The sequence below is a fragment of the Lonchura striata genome, chromosome 23 (assembly GCF_046129695.1).
Source record: "Lonchura striata isolate bLonStr1 chromosome 23, bLonStr1.mat, whole genome shotgun sequence".
In the NCBI taxonomy this organism is placed as follows: domain Eukaryota; kingdom Metazoa; phylum Chordata; class Aves; order Passeriformes; family Estrildidae; genus Lonchura; species Lonchura striata.
Window position 1 is genome coordinate 1,796,715 of NC_134625.1, and position 23,773 is coordinate 1,820,487.

The following is a 23,773-nucleotide window of genomic DNA, read 5'->3' on the forward strand; positions in this document are numbered from 1 at the left end:
TTGCTGTCTGTGTGAGATTCCAAACTGTTCACATCAGGAACAGAAAATGTGCCACCAGTTCACCAGCTCAGCAAAACACAAATGTGACAGTGACACGTTTGATGCCACGGCGCTGGCTGGAGGAGCAGAGATGGCATTTCTAGCCTGGGTGGGGCTGCACAGTGAGAATTAATCCTTTTTAACTGAGCTGTGAATGCAGAGCAGAGCAGAACGTTTTCTGCCAAGGATATTATTAACAAGGTCTAGTTTTAACCCAGTCAAACCCAGGACATTTATATGCAAAACACTGACCTTCTTTGGTGGCAAGACGTGAGGAATCTGTGTGGGATGGAGTGTTGTAGACCAGCAGTGAGCTACCTGCAAGGCAAAGAAAGGGAGTTAGAGCAGTCTGGTCACAATCTGCCACGGGGAGCCATGAGGGCAGGTAGGATATGTTGTTAATGGCATGAAGAAAACTAGTTTTGCTGTTAATTAAGCACACATCTTCTGTGAAATTCATCTGAAAGCTTGATAGCTGCAGATCACATGTGCTGCTGTTTCCTCACTTGCAAAAAATAAAGATATTTATCTCCTTCACTGAGTGCCTTGATGTCCCCCATTGAAAACTGATCTTAAAGGGTGAGGTTTTACAGGTACAGGATCTATCCCAGCACAGCCTCCAGAAATGCCTGTGGCACAGATTATGTGACAGGATAAGGAAGAAGCTTTTCTCTCTCTAGCTGTGATAGAGAAATTTCCTGTTTGAGGAACAGGCAGGAGAAAAGACACAAATTGCACCGTCAGGAGCTTTTTGGCCATTTTTAGAGTGTCACATGCTTGGTTTGGGGCCAGCAGCTGCACAGCTCTCACTGGGATTCCAGCATCTCCCTGCTCTGGGGAATGAGGGAGCAGCTCCCTTGGTTCAGAGAGGCCTTTCCATCCAGCCCCAGGTGACACACAAGTGCAGCACACAAAGAGCCTGTTGGAGGGGTCTCTGCAGTCTGTGGGGGAAATGCTCCTTTCTAAGCATTTCCCTCTGTTCTCCTGTAAACTCTCCTGGAAATGGAGGAGGAGATCCTGGGAGTCCAGGGAAGCCAGCATGAAATACCCATTTCATGGCTGTCTGGATAAGTGTGCTCACATCACCCCCCGGGCTCACCCTCCCTGCAGCTCTTGGGGCAGCTGGGGCTGGGTCAGTGGCAGCCCTGACAAGGCAGAGTGTCCTGTTTGTGCTGGTGGTGTGGCTGGAGCAGCACCAATCCTGCCCTGAGTGTTTTTACAGCTCTGCAGATCCCCTCCATGAGCCCTGAGCATCCCCAGCCCCTCAGCAGGGCAGGAACCCCTCTGTGCAGGTACCACAGCACAGCCCAGCAGGACTGGGGGCTGAGCCCTGCAGTCCCATGTGCCTCTGGTGCACATGGCCCCAAATCACCTCAGCTGCCCCTCGGTGCTCACAGAGTGTCTTCTCCTGTGAGAGCTGAGCTTTGGCCAGCTCCCTGCCAGATTTGAGAGCCATTGCAGCTGCTGGATCCTGCTGGCCCTCTGCTGCAGTGGATTTCTGTCCTCCCCAAAGGCAAACAAAGCCAGAGACTGCACAAGCCAGCAGGACGCAGAGGCAGGAGGTGCTGGGAAACAAAGCTGCTGGCAGGGAGGGGAGGGTAGATGGTACCAGATGCTGCAAGTCAGGGGATGCTTCCAAAGACCAGGATGGATAGTGAACGAGGAGGTAAAGAGTTCAGAGGGATCCCAAGGGCACCCTGGCTCTGAAAGCTGCCAATAGCCAAAGGGATTGGTTGAAATATTTAGGGAGATTGGCTGCTGGAGGAATTGAAACAACTCTATCCATGTAATTCATATTTTCATCAGACACTTTCTGGCTTTGGCATTTCTTTCTTGAATATCTGTGGGGAAACTCCTGTCCACTACTCTCTCCTTTTCAGGTTATTTAAAGCAATCCTGAGTGCAACGCCCAGCCCAGCTTCCCCCTGCCAGACAGGGAAGTACAGGGGAATTCAGAAACGTGGTTTTCTATGACTAAATGGGCTGGAAATGGGTGGCTGAGGGGGGGTGGGGTGATGAATAGCACTGAGCGAGCAGGATCAACCTATAGCTACTTTAGGGTAAAAAATGCAGCCCAAGCCACTGGAAAGGACCGGCGCCTCCCCCGGTTTAATTGCTCAAAGTTCTCACCTTTGCCCGGCAGTCTGAGGTTTCTGGTGGGAACACCACAGAGAGGGAAATGTGTTTCCTATTAAGGGTTTTAATGGAGGAGGGAAAGGGAGAAAAGCAGAGACCCAGATCAGGACAGAGGGAAGCAGGCAGACAGACAGACACAAGCCAGGCTGCTCCTCCCTCTCCTGCCGGGGCAGAGCTTTGGCTGTGATTAATTTTCATTTTTGTTCCTATTCCCCCTCCCTGGGTCAGAGACACCATGGATGGATCAGCTCTCTGGTATGGTTAATGCAGTGAGGGCTTTCTCCTGTAATTAATGTTTAAACACGTTATTTTATGGCATCCCCACCCTACCCTTTCTTTTATTTCCCCTGCATTCATTACAAAATGATGGAGAAGGACTGAAAAGCAGGAGAGTTTTTCCCCTAAACCCTTCCCTCTCACAAGGCAGCTCATCCTTCAGAGGGGCAGGAATATATTGGTTCCACAGTCTTGAGGTCTATTTAATTTGAAAGTCTTTTTCACCCACACCTTCCCCAGGCCCTACACAGCTCCTGCTGGAATTCAGGTCCTGCTGCACTTGGCAGGATGGTTTTACTGGGCATTAACACATGGCTCAATACCATTGATCAGTTTTCTACTTCTCACCACAGCCTCATTCTTTCCCCTTCAGGCTCTTCCCCTTTGTGCACACCCCACAGCCTGGCCCCCACCACCAGGGAGGGAAAGGATGGAGGTGGCAGGTCAGCTTCTTTTGATCTTCATCCCAATGACAGCACAAATGCATCCCAAACTCCCTTTCCCTGCCCAACAGCTGCCTGGAGAGGATTCACCAGGCAGAGTGTGCTGAAGAAAGATCAGTCTGGAGCCCCAAAATGGTGGGGATGAATAAAAAGAAGGGAAATCAAGGCATGGCTTCACGATTTTGGAGAGGGAACTAAAAGAAGCATGCAAAGAAAGATGGTTGTTTGAGGGGGTGGAAAGGGAATTCCCTGAAAAAGTCACTGGGCTGCTTTGGGAGGCTCCAAAGGATGGAGAGTGCTGCAGGACTGGGCTCTGCACTCTGAAATCTCCTGAGGATCAGAGGAATTCCTGCCAGCTTCAATAGCTTGTGGCAACAGGAAACAACTGCACCATTTTGAGCCAGGCCTAAGCCAGAGACTAAAGGTGCTGTGGGATGAGTTTGGGTTACTCTCAACTGCATTACACTGCTCACCTTGAGCCTTCCACTGCTAAAACTCAGACTGAGCTTTTGTTGAGGTCACGAAGATGTTGCTGGTTTATTTTTTCAGTCTGGACTCAGATGTGACAAAATAATGTATTTCTACAAAATACATTAAGGAAGTTTTCACCCTGATTAGGAGTGTAAAATTCTGAGAACCTTCTGGGAAAGCTCATTTTCAGGGGGTCTCCTTGTTGGGTGAGCAAACAGATGAGAAAGTTCAGATCAACTTTGTTTCTTGGAAAACAAACCCCAAAGTTAAGGATTCATAAATCATCATAAATATCCAGCTTAACATCCTGAGACCACAGACACCTTTAGGGAGCCTGGGCAGAGAAAATCCAGCCTGTAGGTCTGCAACTCCCCCAAATCCTCCTGTGCTTGTGGCCACCACCTATTCCCTGCCCTAAGCAGGGAATATCTGTGGGACAAGCACCCTTCCAGAAGGGGGAAACTCGTGAAAATGAAAACCTAAATCCCCATGGCACTGAGCTCCAGGCTCAGCACTGAACAGCCACTGGTCTGGAAAAGCCATCAGCTCCTCTGGAAGGTGTTACTCCACGAGGGAGACAGCCAGCACTGCCCAGAGCAGCCTGTCCTCGGGCTGGGAGCAGCTGCAGGGAAGCAGGAATGCTGTGCCCAGCTCCAGCAGCCAGGAGCTGCTCTGACTGCACACACAGATCCATCATCCTACAGCTGGGATGGACTGGGGCTGAATTCCCTGTGAAACAGGAGCGAGCAGTCTGCCTGAGCCCAGCAAGGTTCCTCGGGTTTTGCAGTGGCTTAATAGCACAGAAATCACTGCAGGCACTGCCCTGGCAGGACAGGATGTTTTGATGATAATTATTGCAGCAGCACTTAAATGTTGCAGCCGCACCAGGGCTGCAGTGCTGGGCTGTGGAGGTGTGAGGCACAACCCCTGCTCCACAGACCCACCATCCTGTGATAGATGAGGCATGCCATGGCTGGCTCTCACAATTAAAAGGTAAATATTATGTATATGCTAAGAGAAGTTTTATAGATTTATACTGATGTTTGGCCCCCTTGCATTGTTATCTGAGGGTGGCCTCGGTAGTTGGGGCATTTGGGAGGGTCGACTCGTTACTGTGGCAGCACCTGACCTCCAATCAAGATGTCAGGAAGTGATCTCCACCCCTGGACAGCAAAGGAGTCAAAGGACAGAAGTTTGGGAGGGGCTAAAGGGTTAAAATGTGAAACCTCCATTGTGTGGATGAGCACATAGTGGGAAAAATCCTCTACTCCTGGCGCTGTTGTATTTTCTCTGTTCAGTCTTCTGTTGTATTTTTGATAAGGTTTTAATAGCCCTTCTAAATTTTTGGAAGTGAATAGCATTGCTCACAATCCCAGGGGCCCAGCAAGAAGGCAGGATGGCTGGTACCACCTTACAGACAGCAAAACCTCCTAATTTCAGGTGTTTAAAGGCAAGGTATGGCCCAGGGACTGCTGCCCTGAGTGTCAGCATGCCCTGGTGCTGCCTTGCTGGCCATGGAGAGCAGTGTGACCAGACTCCAGTCCAAGGGTGGGGTCAAGCAGGAAGTTGCTCCTGAGAAATGGGCAGCAGCAGATGGTAAAATTGGCCTCTGAACCCAGATTTTTGGGCTTATGCCATGAGATCAACTATGCAATTCCCCTAATAGTGCCTTTGGTCAGCCCAAACAATGGGACACAAACACTGGGGATGATCCTGGAGATGCCACCTGGAGAACTCTGCTCCTCTGCCAAGCTTTCCAAATCTGGCCAGCTCGTGTGCTTTGAACCTATCCAACTCCATCTCTCTGACAATTCTCAAACCTTATCAATAAGACAGTTCATATCTTGTGAGAATTCAGAAGCGTTTCCGGTTACAAAGTGCCTGATTTCCCCAGCCCCAGTCAGCAGGTTTGGCCAAAGCACTGCTGCCTGCACAAAAATGCTTTCCCATTTCCCAGGAAATGGTCTAATTCCACAGGCAATCCTTTGAAAGCCCTTTGAAAGCTTTCTGTGGATTAGCAGCTATTTTCTGATGAAACAGAATTAAATTTGCCAATGATTTTGTATGGGAAATAATTTTATTGTCCAGTCACAAGGGACAGAAACTGTTCAAATCCAACAGTTTGGTTTTTTGTTGTGAATCATTTCCTTGGCTCGACTTCTCAAGAAAAATAAAGGTGGGGCTTCCAGAGACACCCATCTGTGATCTAACTTCTGTGCCACTGAAATCTGTGAAACTCCCACTGATTTTGGAAGAGATCAACTTTGAAGAAACACCCTAAATTCTGTATCTCTGCTTCACTCTGCTTCACTGGCCAGAGGAGACATCTGCAGCTGCCTTTTCATCACAATTGGATTTTCTAGTGGAGAAAATACACTTTTGCCTTTCTCTCCCTGTGCTTCCACCTTGATTTATGGCACCTTCTCCTGATTTTTGAGTGCTTAAATAATGATAGTCCTGTAAAAGCTGTTTCACTGGGAAAAACAGCAGAGCATGTGGGCCCAGCTCCAGCTCTCTGCCTCATCAGAGCACCATTACCCTCAGCACACCTTTGTGGGGAAAGGAAATGCTTTTAGCTCCATTTCTAGGTGAAGAGGAGACATTTGGAAGCTGTGGGTGTCATGATTGCACAGAAGTCTTGGAAAAGCTGAAATCTAAGACTCCCAGCATCAGGTGCATGAGCCGCCCCCAGGGTGATTATTCCTGTTTGGGTGCTGGGATAATACTTTTCCAGCCAGCTCACAGCTCCTGTATTTGAGGCTTAATAGAGCAAAAAGGGGGATTGGATCCATCCCATATTGAAGTGTGGGGCAGAAAGGAGCAATAAAGAACTTCCACAACCTTTCTCTGCTCATTTGCATTACAGCACATTTACATATGGGGAATCACTCTTGGGTTTTCAACTCTCTCCAACAAACCTGGGCATGCAGGAACACTGGGAAGCTCCAGCCCCTGGACATTGTGGGTCCTGCTTATGGGGAGGGCACAGCCCTCGAACTGCAGAGTTGTGGAATCGTTTGCCTCAGACAAATCAGTTAATGTCAGGTTTCAACTCCGTGGCAAATTTGTGTATTTTTATCACATAGCCACAGATGTTGTTATCTGTAAGACTTATCTAATCTCCTCCAGAGCCCTGCTCGGTTCTTCACCTCCCTGATAGCACCAGTAGCTCCATCTGTGTTCATCTGAATTTTCCATGACCATTTTATTCCTTGTTTCCCTGACTGCTCTCTCTGCTTGCCTTTCTCTGTTCATTTCCCTGTCCCTTGCTGCAGGAGGAGCCCTGGGAGTCCCACCCCCGGGGCAGGGGCTGGGATGGGCCAGGGCAATACTCACTTTCCCTGAGGTAACTGAGGTGAGAGAGCAGAATTTCTGTGTTGTAGGGGGAGGTGGTGCGCAGGAAGTCGTCCTTGTTCATTTTGCAGAGCTCTTTGCCGTCCATGTTCTGGAAGATGGTGGTGTCGATCTCCATCAAGCCGTACTCCTTGATTGCCCACTCCAGCCACTGGCGCACGTGCTCCTGGGTCCAGAGGGTGGGATCTGCCAGGAGAGAACAGAGGATGGGCACACAGCACCTCCAGGGTCCCTGCAGCCCTGCCAGAGCGCCGGCCATTGCTTCCACAAGCAGATATATTGAATTTACTGACCCCCTTTGCCAGGATGGACAGGCACTGTGCTGGAGCAGGCTCAGGATGGACAACCTGGCCTGGTCACTTCTGGCTGTCCCACCTGCCCCAAGCTCCCTCCTCTGCCTGGGGACAGCCCTGGTGACATTTGACTCTTCCCTGTCTGGAACAAAGCTTCCCAAGGGAAGCTGAGCCCTTTGAGAGGGAGTTCCTGTCCCTGTTCTGCAAGGCTGTGCAGTGACACCAGGGCTGTGCGAGTCCCACCATGGACATTAGGGAGCCCACAGCTGGCACGAGAGACCCTGAGCATGGGCTGTTCATGGTCAGCAAAGGGACTCAGACAATAAAAAATAAGATATTAAAATAAAATAAATTAAAAATTAAAATTAAAAAATTAATTAAAATTAAAATGAAATAAAAACTTAAAATAAAATAAAATAAAATAAAATAAAATAAAATAAAATAATAAAATAAAATAAAATAAAATAAAATAAAATAAAATAAAATAAAATAAAATAAAATAAATGATGTGGCTAAAACAGAGCAGCTTGTCCTGGGTGTGAGTTGGAGTTATTCACCCCGAGGCAGGAGCACAATTCTGCCTCCACTGTTGCTGTAAAGGCAGCCAGCTGTGAGGCCAGGGTGGATTTTGGGCTGTCTGGGCGTCCCTGAGTGTCAGCAGAGCTCCAGCTGTGGGATCTTTATTGCTGCTGGTGACGTAAGAGACGCTCCGAGCCCGGCTGGAGCTCAGGCCCTGTGGAGATGAGTGGCTGCACCAGTGGTTAAAAAAAGAAATTAGCCTTTGAATTCTGGAAAGGGCATTAGATCAGAGGGCCCCAGCAAGAGCTGGTGCCACAGCACTGACTGTCATTTTCAGAGCATATCAGCATTCTCAGATGTTTCCTGTGCTGCTGCTCCCCACGTATCCGATTTCCAAGCTGGGGCTGCGCATTCATGTTCTGCTGCAGCTGGAGAGGATTGCAAAGGGTTCAGACTTTGGAGATGTCTGATGTGTCACTCACAGCTGGTCCAGCTCTGAGACAAACCTCAGGCTCCTCAGAGCCCGGGGAGCCGAGGACACGGATCACGAGCATTCCCAGGGCTCTGGGGGTGCTCTGGGCAGAACAAGAATTGCCTCTGCCTGGATTCAGCAACACCTCAGCCCAGGGCTGGACACTGGGTGCCCAGGCTGGGGGCAGCCCTGGGCACCAAAGGTCGGGAAGAGCCCACACCTGGCATTCCTGGGCACCTGAGCCCTGGAGTAATGGAGAAACTGAGACCAAGGGCACTGAAATTATATCTGAGACCTTTCCCACTGAAGCACCAGAAAACCTGAGCAGCTGAAAGCTGAATTCAGAACAGGGAATTTACAACCCCACACCTTTGCAAGTCTGCTCTGAGAAGGACAGATGGATTTCTTTCAGGTTTTGGCCATAGTTAATTCAAATTCTGCTTTCTAAGCACTGGCAAAAGGCTCTAAATTTTACAATGCAAGTATTCAAGGGAAGATTCTATTTTTTTGTTGTTTAATTGAAAGACTTATTTGTCTTGAGTTTTGAAAACAGCCCAATATCTAGAGGGCAGAGGGAATTTGTGACCTCCCTTTAAACACTGTAAAAGACATTGAATGGTGTCTGAAAATCTGCCTTCTTGAAACATGGCTTAGAGCTCATTATTACTACTATTGTAAGCCTAATGTGACATTATTCTTGCTTATCTTCACCCTAATGGTCTATAAATCTCCATTCTGGATTAAATTAAAATATCCAAATGCCATTCTTGGATGACTTGGGCCTTCTTCCTGCAGCCAGAGATCTGGGATGATGTTCATTATTGTCTTTCAAAGTCTGGTAAATCTCTGCTCTTTCACAAGGCTCTCAAGGGTTTGATTTGTGGATGGTCATAAGCAGGGGAAAAGTCCTTTTCTTCACTTTCCTCCAAAGAGGAGATTCCAAATCTTCTCTTCCACTGGGGGCACTGAAGTAATTTTCCCTATTTAAACAATGCTAAACTTTAGCCCACCCATGGTTTTTTTAACCATACAGGATAAATCCTGCCCCTGGAGCATCTTTAATAACACAGGGACTGGTTGGTGCCAGCTGCACCTTTCCAGGCAGGGTGACACTGGACACAACTGTGCAGCTCAGCCAGTCCCTCAAACATCAGCCTGAATGGGGCTTAGAGGTTTGTCATCAATCTTTTATTGGCTTCTCCTCACTGCATTCAGCTCAAGCTTTTCCTTTTCATCCTAAATGGCAAACAAATTCTTGGGAATTGTCATCTGCTCGTGGTCAAGCCACGCTCAGAGCAAGGAGCTGAATTCCACGAGTGCATTTCCTCCTGCCCTCGCTGCCCTGCTGAAAGCCTCAGAGCCAGGGCGAGTTCTGGGAAGTCACTGGGCCAGCACTTGGCCCCTTTGCTGGAAACTTCCTGGCCCTGGCTGTTTATAAACTTCACAGGCAAACAGCTCCTCACTCCAGGTTCAGCCTTCCCCCCACAGCAGCTCTCACCCAAATGCATCCAGAGCATCCTGCCAGCTCCAAGCAGCAGATGTGGATACCAAACACAAAGAAAGATGGACAGGAAAGTTTCTGTGTGACAACTTTTGGAAGGATAATGCAGTTCCTGCAAAATATAATTTTTCTGGATTTTTACTTCTAACAAAAAAAATGGAAAGAAAGTAGCTCATTTTGAATCAATCAGTGTGACTTGAAAGTGCAGCTGGATCCTGAGAGCACCAGGGGAGTTATAACTTAGGCCCCCCTCATTCCCCTTTGATCATCCCCTACATGTCCCAGGAAGCAGATTCTCCTCCAACACATGACAGGAGATGAATTTGGTTTAGCACACCAAAACAACATTTCATTCTGGGAAAAAAAAAAAAAAAAAAAAAAAAAAAAAAAAAAAAAAAAGCACCAATTATCTGCTGCCTATCCTGATTCAGATCATGCACTGGGACATGGGAATTCCCACTAGCCAGAAACACCAATATTTTCCTTATTTTTTTTCTGTGGTTTGTAAGAGAGAAAATTCCTCTGGGAGTGGATAAAGAAACCAAACAAAAAATTTCCAAGCAGAGCAGGGACAGCTGCCCCAGCCCGTGGTGGTACCTGCGGGGACGATGACCCTCCTCTCGTTGGTGGTCATGTTGGGGGGAGGCCCGTTCTTCTCATCCATGTAGGTGCTGTAGCTCATGGGGTTGGACTCGGTCCCTGCTCCCACCAGCTTCCCACACTTGTTCATGCTGCAGTCCACGGGGGACTCCCTGCAAGGCAAAGGCAAAGCTGGGTGACCATCAGTGCCCCTCCATCCCTGCACACAGCAGGGCCCATGGACACGGGCCCATGGGGACCCTGGCAGCTCCCTTGCGGACAGGCCATTCCTGACCTGGTGCTGGGTGTCATAAGGGCTCTGTGGGGCACACAGGGGATCTCTGCTCATGCAGGTGGAGTCCCCAAGGAAACGACTCCAGACAAGGCAATGTCTGCAGCGGCTCTGAAATACCAACGCTCCCAGACCGGGTAAGGAGCCAGTGCCCAGGACACCAGTCTGGGGGCTATGCCCAGTATCTCACCCCTGGCTGCTCAGTGCACTCCAGCAGTCCTGCAGGCAGGCTGGCTGCTCCTGGGAGCCCTGTCAGGCTGTTCCATCCTTTGTGGTGCTAAAACACCCCTCGTGTTGCACTGGAGCCTGGCAGTGGCACACAGGTGCTCTGCTCACCTGCCCCGAGGTGTTTCTGCAGAGCTCACAGGGACACAAAACAGCCCTTTCATGACATTAACAAAGCACCCAGAACACCCACCCAAAGGGACAGGGCTGTCACCAGAAAACACCCAATGGCAGCACAGTCTGATTTGTACAGGGTTGAATGGGATGGAACTTGTCTCCTCTTGGAGCCTGCAGAGCTGCAGGAGCATTTGGATAACACTCAGGGGCAGGCTGGGATTGCTGGGCTGTCCTGTGCAGGGACAGGAGTTGTGGGACCCTTCCAGCACAGCCTGTTCCATTATTCTATTGTTTAATTATTCAATTATTCTAGTCTTCTATTATTCTGTTATTTTATTATTTTATTATTCTCTGATTAATAGTGCCACAGTTCACAACCTGGTGAGGAAATGGGGGCATCTTGGATGGCCCAGGCATGAGTCAAGAACTTCAGCCCCCAGTACTGGGTGTGAAAAGGGCTCTGGCCCAGTTTAACTCCTGAGGTGCTGGGTGGCAAAGAGAGGACATCCAGAACCGTGCTAAGCCTGGCCTACTGCAGACCCCTGGGGAGGCTCTGGAGAACTGTGAGTCTCCAAAGCCCAGACAGGGAGCAGGGGTTGTGCTTTTCTGCAGCTGCAGGAGCAGCTCCTGCCTTTCCTCCTTCCAAACCCAATCCCGAGCCTGCCAGGCACACACAGCACATCCCACCTCGAGGGACTTCCAGGGAAGGGCACATCACTGCCCTCACCTTCCCAAGGGGGGAATTCGTGCACAACCTCTGCACAGAGCAAGCCCAGGCTTTAATCCCAGATTTAATCCCATTTCCAGGGCAGTTTAGGCCATGTTTAATCCCAGAGCTCTCCTCCTCCTCTGCCAGAAGCCAAGAGTTTTGGGAGGGAACCGTTCCCTGCAGAGTAAGAATGGTGACAGTGCACAAATCCCACCCTCCGAGCTCAGCTGGCAAGAATTCCAAGAAGGACACTAAACAAATTTGTCTCTTAACCTGAACTGGGGGGGAGGGAGCAGTGCCTGAAATTCAGTTATCATGGCCGGGAGATAAATGCTCCACCGAGATATTCCAAGGCAGACGGTAATTTTTTCCTCATGTCTGACGAAGGGAATGTTGCTGGAAAATGGAAATAAGATGTATAACTTACACATGTTCGAATTTAAGGGTTTACTGGTTCGCCTACTGTTTTTCCAGGCAGGGAACCAAAATCCGCCTTCAGAGAGGCAACTGCTGAAGGCTCCATGTGCCCGAGGCAGCCAGGAGAGGCTGAGGAGCTGCAAGGACACGGGGGTTTTGCAGGGGTTCAGCACTGCTGGTTCCTGTGGCACTGCTCCTGCCAGGTGGGAAAGTGCCTGTGCTGCCAGGGAATGGCCCCGGGGCAGCAGCGAGGAGCTGAGGGCTTGGGCACGGAGCTGAGAGAGCTGAGTGCAGCTGGGCACAGAGCTGAGGGCTTGGGCATGGAGCTGAGTGCTTGGGCATAGATCTGAGGGCTTGGGCACGGAGCTGAGGGCTTGGGCACGGATCTGAGGGCTTGGGCATAGATCTGAGGGCTTGGGCACGGAGCTGAGGGCTTGGGCACGGAGCTGAGTGCTTGGGCATGGATCTGAGGGCTTGGGCACGGAGCTGAGGGCTTGGGCACGGATCTGAGGGCTTGGGCACGGAGCTGAGGGCTTGGGCACGGAGCTGAGTGCTTGGGCATGGATCTGAGGGCTTGGGCACGGAGCTGAGGGCTTGGGCACAGAGCTGAGGGCTTGGGCACGGAGCTGAGTGCTTGGGCATGGAAATGAGTTCTTGGGCACAGAGCTGAGGGCTTGGGCATGGAGCTGAGTGCTTGGGCATGGAACTGAGTTCTTGGGCACAGAGCTGAGGGCTTGGGCACAGAGCTGAGAGAGCTGAGGGCTTGGGCACGGAGCTGAGTGCTTGGGCACGGAGCTGAGGGCTTGGGCATGGAGCTGAGTGCTTGGGCACAGAGCTGAGGGCTGCTGGGCACAGCCTGGGCCAGGGAGGGCCAGGGCGGTGTCCGAAATCTGGTTGTGACCAAGCGATCCGGCTGTGACAGTGATCCAGGGTGTGACACTGTTTCAGGTGTGACAGGATGATCCAGGTGTGATGATCCAGGTGTGACAGAGTGATCCAGGTGTGCCACTGTGCTCAGGGGTGTGATTCTGTGCTCCAGGGACTCCTGCTGTCCTCCAGCATGTCACATTGTCTTCAGGGTGTGTCACCATGATACAGGGTGTGACAGTGTGATCCAGGGTGTGACATTGTGCTCAAGGTGTGACGCTGTGCTCTGAGTCATATCCTGCTCCAGGGTGTCAGACTCTGCTAAAGGGTGTCACAGAATGCTCCAGAGTGTGACACTGTGCTCCAGGCTGTCACACTGTACTCCAGGCTGTCACAGCATGCTCCAGGGTGTGACACTGTGCTCCAGGCTGTCACACTGTACTCCAGGCTGTCACAGCATGCTCCAGGGTGTGACACTGTGCTCCATGATCTGACACTGTGCTCCAGGCTGTCACACTCTGCTCCATGGTGTGACACTGTGCCCCAGGGTCTCATGTTGTTTTCCAGGGGCTCAGTCTGTTGTGCTCACAGATCACTGTCCCTGGTGAGCGACCAACCTCCTCTCCTGCTCTTCCTGGGGTCCAGAGTTCTATCTCCCATCCTGCTCTGGAGTAAAATTTCCCTGGAAAACGCCCCTGCAGATGGGACAGGCACTATTTATGATCAAATAATTCTATATATTTCACTCATACAGCTCCAGGATACAGGGAATGCCTTCCCACTGCCAGAGAGCAGAGATGGATGGGATACTGGGAAGGAATTGTTCCCTGTGAGGGCGGGCAGGCCCTGGCACAGGGTGCCCAGAGCAGCTGTGGCTGCCCCTGGATCCCTGGAAATGTTCATGGACAGGGCTTGGAGCAGCCTGGGACAGTGGGAGGTGTCCCTGCCCATGACAGGGGTTTGGATTTGGATGGTACCTAAACGCCCTTCCAGCCCAAACCTCTCAGAGATTCTGTGACTCTGTGTTATCCAGACTCTTGGATAACAACACCTTGTAAAGAGCCTCTCCATGTTTCTGCTGGCATGGAGTGAGCACTGGGACAGAGCAGAGGCCTTGGCTGGCTGTGCTCCCTGCTCCCATCGTGCACACCCACATGACCCTGGCAGTGCAGTAACCAAAATAACCCCGGGGCTGTGAGATCCCCTCAGGTTTTTGGGATGCTTTTTCACATGACAGGCTCTGCTCTGGCAGTTCAGACCCTGCCCATCCCTTGCTCTGTGCCTTAGCAGCCCAACCAGAAACCTCTGGCAGAAAGGTGTGAAGAGAACTTTAAGACACTGAGGTGGCCCTGCCGGCACTGTGGGCAGAGGAGCCGCTCCATGAATCTTGCAGGACACTGAATGTGCCTGGCAGGGTCGTGTCCCTGTGGCTTCAGAGCTGCCTCCCTTCCCTCTGGGGAAGTTCTGCGGATGGCTGCATCCAGAGCTGACCCTGTAGGACACACATAACTGGGAATAGAATCACCCAGCTGGGCAGGAGACTGAGCTGTCCCTGAGAAAGCACCATGGAATCTTCCGTGACAGCAAGTGAGAAGATCCTTAACTGTGTCCTCTGGAACCCAGCATTTCCTACCACACACAGCCTTTTCTTGGGAACAGAGACACTTTTGCCAGCCTGAGGCACCCCTGCAGCCCCTGCCCTGCCCCAGGGCAGGGATTTACCCCAGCAGGAGGAGGGTGTAGCTGTGGCCACACAGGGAAGGATTCAGCCTGGGGAACGACAGCATCAGAGGAGAGCAGGGAGCTGTGAGCCATGGATGAATCCATGGAATGTCGCTCCTTCCTCAGCTCACACATCACCCAGGGGCAGGCTGGGATTCATAGAAATACTCCCTCATCATCTGAAAGGGTATGTGCCAGGGCATTTCAGCTGCCAGACCAATCCCTGCCTTTTCCCAGACGTTGCAGGGCTCTCCATGCTGGATTTGTCAGGCTGTGGATGCCCACAGGTAAATGGGCACAGGCTGGTTCCACAAGCTCTCCAGAGCACAGTTCCTGTGCCAGGGGCAGAGTCCAGGGAACAGGAAGCACAACTCATTCCCACTGTCCAGAGGCTCCTTGCTCCAGCAGCTCTCACTGGGGATGCCAAGAGTTTGCATCCTTTATTTGGGACAGTTTTTCCTAGACTGGCCAAAATGAGCAAGCAGCTTGCCTGACACTGGCCAGTAAATCTTCTGTACAGCTCCAGCCTGGGCTCCAGAGGTGAGGAAATAAAATAATTACTGTCCCAGGTCTCTGTCTAGGAACCACCTTTGACTTCTGCTTGAAAGAGCAAAATAATGGATTTCAGGAATTTCTGAACCTAACTCAGGGGAGTGTTTCCTCCTTTCTATCCCTCTTTTCCTATCTTTTCATTCCTTCTTTCTTCCACCCCTCTTTTCTTTTTAAATTTGCTGCTTTTTGGTGTAGAGCCCCATTTTAATTTGTTGTTGAGTGAAGGAAGGAAGAACAGACACTGGGTTCTGCCTGTTGTCCTCTCTTACAGAGGGAACAGCCAGCTCCTCCAAACTTGCATCTGCCTGCGCTTCAACCCTGCTCTCGGGAACACCTCGGGAGGAGAGAATCTCCACTGAACGAGGCTGCAGAACTGCCAAAAGGATGCGAAGTCCAGGCCGTTTGTCCCAGCCAGGTAAAGGCAGGCGGGAGGGAGCTGCTGGGGCAGAAGGAGCCGGCAGATCCCACTAGAGGGCTCACACGCGGCTCCGCGGGGAGCTCCCCTCGCCACGGGCTGGCACAGCCCCGGGCACCAGCACCTTGGGGGGCCGAGCTTGGCGGTATTTGCATGTTCTGCAGCGAGAGAAACGCCAAATCACGGAACCCCGGAGGGGTTTGGACTGGAAGGACCCTTCAAGCCCATCCAGTCCCACCCCTGCCATGGCAGGGACACCTCCTGTTATCCCAGGCTGCTCCAAGCCCTGTCCAGCCTGGCCTTGGACACCTCCAGGGATCCAGGGGCAGCCACAGCTGCTCTGCAGTGTCTCCGCAGAATGGCTCCAAAGCATCTCCAAATTTCATTATTTCAGCTGGACAAAATCCGTGCCACAGCTGGGATTGCCCAGGGAAGTTTGCCCACATCCATCAGCACAAAACTTTCTTTCACATTTGAACATCAGACACATTTTATAATTTTTTTCTTAATGGCTCACTAAGTTTAGCTGCAAATGCAGATTCAGTAAATTCGGTAAAAGCTCAGTAAATACAGTCAATACTGTATTTGGAATGGAATTAATTTTTAATTTATGTAAAATATAAGGAAGACTCTATTATTAATATTGGTTGTAAACTGGGTTAAACTTTACCCCTTACTGTTCTAAATAATTCTCCTCCTTTATTCAGTAAAATTTCAAATGTGATTTTTTTAGTTTATTTTGTTATTGTTTTTAAGTATTATTTTAAATGGGTTTTCCTCTAAGCAAGGTGCTTTTTGAGGGCAAGGGCAGATTTTGAGCCATAACCTACCTCAGGGTCTAATAACAGTAGAGGAGTTAATGAAATTTCTACATCTGAATGTTGCAATAATACAGAATTTCCAACCTTCTCCCATAAAACATTGATGCCTGCCTGAGCATTCCCTACAGGCAGTTAGAAGGCACTTATCTGGAAAATTCTTTCCAGTTTGAGGGCAAACCAGGGGATCCTGGCATGGGGTAGAAAGCTGGGTGGGCTTTTCATGTTGTTTAACACTTGGAGGGGTCCTTCAAAGACCCTTCTGCCACCCTGCTGAGGACCAAACCCCCATCACACCCTCAGCCCTGCTCCTGGTCTGAGAGAAAGAGCAAAGCTGGGCACTGTCCCTGCTGTCCCCTGGCACTGGCAGTCCCTGGAGCTGTCCTTGGCAGAGCACACGACCCCCCAGTCCTGCAGCACTCCCACCCAGGTGACAGCACAGCCCAGGCTGGTCCTGCTGGGGGCAGCTGCAACTCAGGGAGAGGACACTTGAGAGCAAGAGAGGCAGAGCCAGAGGGGCACTGGGTGTTCTTCAGCCTGCAGCTAGAGTTAGGTGGGATTGGGACTGGGACTGGCATTGCCACTGGGTTTGGCATTGGCATTGGGGTTGGCATTGGCATTGGGATTAGCACTGGGGTTGGGATTTGGGTTAGCATTGGGGTTGGCATTGGGGTTAGCATTGGCATTGGGGTTGGGACTGGCTGCTCATACGTGTGTGGGGTTGGCCAGGCACTTGATAGGCTGGGGAATGAGAGATTGGAGTGGCCCAGTCCATCCGCACTGGGCTGGGATGGACATGCAGGGCAGGGACGAGAGGATGGAGGATGGGGGGAATGTTCTCCTGTCTGTGTGCCCTGGAGCTCCCGTGCTAAGGAGTTATCCAGAGTCAGGGTGGAAACTCTGGCAGTGCATGGCCCTGACATTCACAGCAGACTTTCTTCTCTCCTGACAGGGGGTTACCTCTTTTTAGGGACACTGAGTGCAGATTTTATGTCCAAGAACCTTGGAGCCTTGAGCAAGTCTGTAATGAAGGATTTCCTCTTTGCCCAGAACCAACACACTCCAAGGGCCTTTTCCTTGGCTCCCAGGGCTCCTACAGCTGTTCATGAATCAGTTTGTCCAGGCAGAGCTATTTCCTTTTTTTCTAATCAGTGGAGGAAATGGGTACACAGGAATAATCACAGAAGGACAGCCCAGGACGTTTCATTCCAGAGCACACAGAGCACTCGGACAGTTTGGGTGTACAAGTACGGACACACTAAGGATGATACACAGCCTGTGCTTACAGGACCTGCAGAGCACAGACACATGTGGTTTATGGCAGCTCAGAGGATGGGGAGGGCTCCTTTTCCCTGCCAGATTTCCCTGGGACAGAGGAGTGGAAAGGAGAAATCCCTCTGTGTGCATGGGTCTGGCACTGGGGGTGTGAGCAACTGCAGCAACCACAGAATCCCAGGATGGTTTGAGTTGGGAGGGACCTTAAAGCTCATCCCATCCCATCCCATCCCATCCCATCCCATCCCATCCCATCCCATCCCATCCCATCCCATCCCATCCCATCCCATCCCCTGCCATGGGCAAGGACACATCCATGACCCCAGGCTGGTCCAAGCCCCAGCCTTGACTTGGGCAGCCTGGCAATGCTGTAGAGGCTCCTTCCTCCTTTTCCTGAGAAAACTATCCTTGGTAGCCAAAGGTAAACCCCATGATTATCAAAACCCCAGGCACTTTCAAGATCCATCCTTCTCTCTGTGTTATGCTTTTTCAGGAAATTACTCATTTCCCCATGTTTCACCCCAGTTCTGAGATTGGGAACATAGTGCAAATACCCACGGGGTTTTCATGGAGTCAAGAAATGCTCCTGAGGTACAATCAGGGTGAGATGGAGTTCAGCCTGCAAATGATGCCCACAAGAGAGCAACTGCCACAAAGGCCTTTATCTGAGGGCAAAATCAGCATCAACTGTACACTCACGAGAAAAAAACAGCATGCTGCTGTTTGATGTCCCTAACAGCATCATCTCTCTGTAGAGCGCTGTGCTCTGTGCTCTGCTGTGTTCTCAGAAAGCAGGAAAATGTGCTGCTAAACTCATCCAAAAGTAGAAAATCTTTTGAGAGTTTCACCATGAGACACTACAAATGCAGAGGTGTTTGTGACTTAGACATTCAAATCACATTTAAAATGAATGTGAACTCTAAAAGTTTTTGCTAAAACCCCAAAGTGTATCTATATTATATCTATATTTAAAATTGAAAAAGAAATTTAAATTTTTACACTTAAAAATTATGTTCAAGAAGGTGAAATTTGTTTCCAGGCTGTGGACTTGTAGCAATGTTTCTAAAAGGGGCCACTTGGGCTGCTATAACAAAATGTTGGAACCCTGGATGCTGAGAATTTCAGAGTTTCTGTGCTGGCAGACTCTGACCCCCAGGAGAACACTGCATTGACCTGAGGCCATGGAGAAGCTTCCAAAATGGAATGATAGCACTGGGATTGTGGGTGTGGAGTTTGGATAGAAGTGTGTGATACCACAGGGTGGGAAACTCAGAGTTTAAGGGCTTAGAATATAGTAATAGATATAAAGCAAGATGGAGGTTTTAGAGCGGAGGCTGGACCTTCTTCTTCTTCTTCTTCTTCTTCTTCTTCTTCTTCTTCTTCTTCAGCTTCTTCTCCACCTTCTTCTTCATGGGTTTGGGTGGTTTTGTGTAATTGGACAGAAAAGTCCACATTACAGGCCATGGGTGGTTGGTTATTGGGTAAAAAGTGAAAATAATTTAGGTGTCATTTCTTAATTGGACAGTTTAGCCTTAAAAGATCTTGTAGAGAGGTATACGGGGCCATTTTTTACCTTGTTAAAGTACTGTAGAACTCACAGCTTGTGAGACTGTGATATAGATAAGAACTAATAAATATCTGAGTCCAAACAAAAAATACCATCTCATGATTTAATCCCAGCCTTAGCAGAAGTGAAGAATCCATTAACAAAATGTTTTCAAACCCTTCAATTTCCCATTGACCAGGAAATGATTCACCTCTAAGTACAAATGACAGGGGCTGGGCTGTCCTTTGGCTGTGAGCTGGGCAGGTTACACCATCCCCAGGCACCCTGTGGGGGTTCACACAATGAACCTTCTCTAATGACTCCTGAATCCCCTGTGTCACCTCTGTCCACTCAGAAGAGGTGGGCACAATTATTTTTATTTTTATTTTTATTTTTATTTTTATTTTTATTTTTATTTTTATTTTTATTTTTATTTTTAAATAATTATTTAAAGTCCGCAATATGGACTTTTCTGTTTAATTACAAAATATTACTTAAACTTATAAAGAAGAAGGTGAAGAAGAACTTGTTTTTGTTTTAAAACTTTTATCTTGTTTTATATTAATAATTACTATATTTTAACACTCTAAACTCTAAGTTTTTTACTTTGTGATATTATATATTTTTAATTAATGATACACTTGTAATTGTAGTATTATCAATTAATTTTGGAAGGTTTTTTTATGGCTTCAGGTTAAATGCAGTGGTCTTCCGGGAATCAGGGTCTGTTAGCACAGAAAGTCTAAAATTCTCAGCATCTAGAACTCCAACAGGCACAGGCTGTTTTGTTCCACCTCTCAGACTCCCATAAAGGACCTCAGTCTCCTCCTTCTCCCTTCTCCACAGAATCCTCAGAATTCTCAGAATCACTGGGTTGGAAGAGACCTTCAAGATCATTGAATCCAACCCAGCCCCGCCCCAACACCTCAACCAAGCCCTGGCACCCAGTGCCACCTCCAGGCTTGTTTTAAACACACCCAGGGATGGTGACTCCACCACCTCCCCAGGCAGCCATTGCAGAACTTTATCACTCTTGATGTAAAAAACTTCTTCCTAATATCCAACCTAAATTTCCCTTGATGCTGCTTAAGACATCAAAAAGCTTTCCATTTCCAGAAGTTTGCTTATGCCCTGGTAGAGCACAAATAAAAAGTGCCCTTCAGGGAAGCCCTGGCAGCCCAGCAGTGCAGCTTTCAGTGCTTCACTGGCAGAAACTCCGATTATTGCTGCATGTTCCCTCTGTGAGCCCCTGGAAACACAGCACAGCCATGGGGTGCTGAAGTCAGAGGTGAAATGTGGGATGTACAGCAGCATTTGCAGCACGAGCTCTGCCCCGGCAGTCTCATGCCCAGTGTGTGGAGTGTCCTTGGAGACTGCGAGAGACACGTCCTGCAGGACCTGCACAGCCAAGGTGCTCAGGCTGCTAAAAATGATCCACAACAGAAGGAATTGCAGGAGAGTGGGAGATGGCCCTGCACAGAGAGGTTTGTTGGTATGCAGGACAAGAGAACAAATGGACAGTGTGCGCTTTGCCTTTGTTTGGGCTCAGGGTTTGGATTCAGGAGCTGGGTTCAATGATCCCTGCGGGTCCCTCCCAGCCGGGCCATTCTGTGATTCCGTGGTTAAGACTCTGTAAGTATGGAAAGGGTTTTGCCTTACCTGGATCCGTTCATGTGGTCATACTCCCGTTTGACACTGACCCTCACGGGCTGGTTGATCCACTCCTGCTGGGGGGGCAGGGGGTTGATCTTGTGGGGCTGCCCGAAGTCGGGGCTGCCGGAGGCCGTCATGTCCTTGGGGAGCTGCGCGGCCGCGCCGTACGTGGGGTCGAACAGGGACTGGTCGTCGCTCACCACCGACAGAGCCTCCTGGGGAGAGACAGAAGCAGCCCTCAGAGCCATGGCTAAAGCAGGAGCTGCCCTCTGGCTCTCCCTCTGAGCTGGGAGCACCTGCAGGGCCCCACAGCTGCCCTGTGCTGGCTGCCACCGCCACCTGCCTGAGGAGCAAGAGCCCGGGCTCCAGGAGCCCCTGTGCAAACCAGGCTTGCTCTGCTCTGCTCTGCTTCGCGGGCTTGGGGTGGGAGCAGCGTTCAGGTTCACCGGAGCTCTGCAAACAGCAGAGGAGCTGCTGGGCTGTCACCTCACGGGGCTGTGTCACCTCACGGGGCTGTGTCACCTCATGGGGCTGTGTCACCCCAATGCTCACTGTGAGCAGCTCAGCCCCAGTGCCAGTGACCAACCTGCCCACCTGCAGCACCGCTGTTCCAAAGCCAGCTGGTGTGGATGGGAACACCTCTGGAGTGGCATGTGAAGGTCTCTGCATCTCCTTTCGGAGGGTTTGTGTGCTGTTTGTGTTTTGAGGTTGCTGCCTGAAGGAGAAGCAGCCGGAGCAGGTCACAGTTATGGGTGTTTGTGGTGGGGAAAAAAATGCATTACTTTACACTTTTTGTTTATTTTGTGGGAAGTAAAGGGCTGGTGTGTTACTCAACTATGCATTTCTAGAAATGCTTGAAAACAGGAAATTGTTATCCTTTTTTTTTTTTTTTTTTTTTTTTTTTTTTTTAATTTTTCCCTCCCTTGCTGAAACTCCAAATATTGACAAAAAGTTCTGGCTATCAATTTCCTTGTGTGGATGTGCTTGAGTTTTCCAAGTGAGGAATGCCAGGCTCCTGATGGCTTTGGCACAGCCCTGCCTGACTCAAAGTGCATCTGGCAAGGGCTGCCTGCTCTGGAGAGAGCTCAGCTAACCACACACAACACAGCTGCCTTTATGAGTGGCGGGGCAGAAACCAAAGGAGGAACCTCCTGCACTGAAAGCAGCCCCCACTTTCATCTGAGCTGATGGAGCAGACTCCAAAACAAAGCTACAGACTCACCTACTCTGGGCACTCAGTGCTCAAAAGCCACCCAGCAGTGGCGTGTGGGCTGCAGAGGCTCACTGAACACACAGCTGAAACCTGGTGTGTGCTAACTCCCCGTGCTCAACACTCACAGGGCACAGCCTCAACAGAGAGCTTCTAAAAATAATAATTTATTGCTCTCTCCCCTCCCCCTTCCCCCGAGTAGTTGTTTCAGAGGTTTGTTTTGTAAATTCTTCCATAACCAGGGAGGGAAACAAATTCTGACAGCTTAGAGAAGTGCAGCTCCTGGAAAGACATGAGAATCTAAGCACAAATCAGATACCACCAGGCTCATGATATTGTCACAAAAAACATCAGTAATTCAGAGTTGGCTGGGCAAACACAAAAATCCCCCTCAGCCTGAAGCTAACCCACTTAAAGAGAGTCAGGCCTACAAAAACCAGCACTTTTCTATCTCTGATCTCAGATCGTGTAACAAACCCAAACAAGCCAAAGTGGCCTAGAATTTGAGTGGGCCTGGCTAAGCTTTAATTCAGAGGAACCCTCAAACATCTGCATAAATCCTGCATTTGCTGCACTTTGTGGTCAACCTCTCACACCGGTTACAGCCACTAAACAGCAAAAAGGAGTTTTAGCCCACATGGCCCAGTGGTGGTTGGTGAAAGGAGGTCACGCTGTGTTCAACCTTTCCTGCAGCTTTTCCTTGGTGCATTCACAACCTTTCAAAAATACCCCTCCCCTCCCTTTTTCAGCTTTAGAGTAAAGGAGGGAGTGGGACGTGTCCCTGGGAAGGACTGATATGAATTGTGTCAGAAACGCCTCAAAGGGCTGGCATTTTCTCCAGGCTGCAAACTTTGCCTGTGCAGGAAGGCACAAGAACAAGAGATGGTTCAGTCTTAAAGAGGAGCAAAGCCTTCCCATCAGAGATCAGGATTTGCTGCTCCTCTGACTCATTGAGGTCAGGATCCACCCTAGGCAGGGGTTCCCACAGACACATTTTCTGCAGCCTTCTACTTCCTCACGGTACACAAAGTGTCGGGTTTCCTACCTGAGGTGGTGGGTGAACCCCACATTGGGCTGCTGGACCTGCTTAGGGCCCTCTAGACCCAGTCTCATCAAGGCAGAGACAAGGGAAATGTGTGCAAATTCATCAGATTTTGTATATTTGGGTTTAGAGATTAACAATCTAAAAACATACTCTAAAAACATACACAAAATTGGTTTTGTTTTAGTGAAATATCTGGGAAAATAACTATAATGACAGTTATCCCGCAAAATCAGTGTGAGAGGTTGCTCACAAGATTTTTACAGGCAATTCAGCAGGATTTATGCAGAGGTTGGAGGGCTCTTCAGAATTCAAGCTTAGTCAGGCACTCTTAATTCCAGGCTGCTTGTTCTGCCTAAAGCCATTTTTCTTCAAAGAAATTTTCTAGTAGTAAAGAAATTAGAAGAAGGGATCTCTCTGGCTGTCCCCAAAACCCCTAAACTTATCAACACTCCACAGAATAACTCTGGACCAAGACCCTGGGGCTGCACGAAGTACAACTTTACACATACAAGCAAGTACACACTGCTCTGTGACACAGAGTATGTGGCACAGAACCTCCTCAGATAAGGATCTTCCTTGAAAGACAAAGCGATGCTCAGACCTGCCTGCATGCAACTGGTGTTAACTGGGGCAGCAATAACCTCACTGGGGCAGCAATAACCTCACCGGGGCAGCAATGACCTCACTGAGGCGCTGGGCCCGAGCTCTGCCTCGTGCTGCGTGAACGGTTTCGTCCTGAAAACAGGAGCAGAAATCCGGATGCTCCGGCTGCTCCTGGGGCAGGAGCGCCGAGCTGAGGCCGAGCTGGTGGCAGCACAAAGGCTCAG

General features: G+C 49.8%; 1 protein-coding gene across 4 annotated transcripts in view; it reads right to left on the reverse strand.

Moving 5' to 3' along the window:
* Positions 1–23,773, reverse strand: part of FLI1 (Fli-1 proto-oncogene, ETS transcription factor) — an 89,769-nt gene that overhangs the window by 19,651 nt on the left and 46,345 nt on the right. For all 4 annotated transcript variants that reach the window (XM_077787968.1, XM_021531103.2, XM_021531106.2 and 1 more), the window contains 4 exons: positions 20,698–20,906; positions 10,102–10,256; positions 6,702–6,905; positions 292–357 (listed from right to left, as the gene is read on the reverse strand). In XM_077787968.1, coding sequence (XP_077644094.1) covers positions 292–357; positions 6,702–6,905; positions 10,102–10,256; positions 20,698–20,906 — 634 coding nt within the window. The remainder of the gene's footprint in view (positions 1–291; positions 358–6,701; positions 6,906–10,101; positions 10,257–20,697; positions 20,907–23,773) is intronic.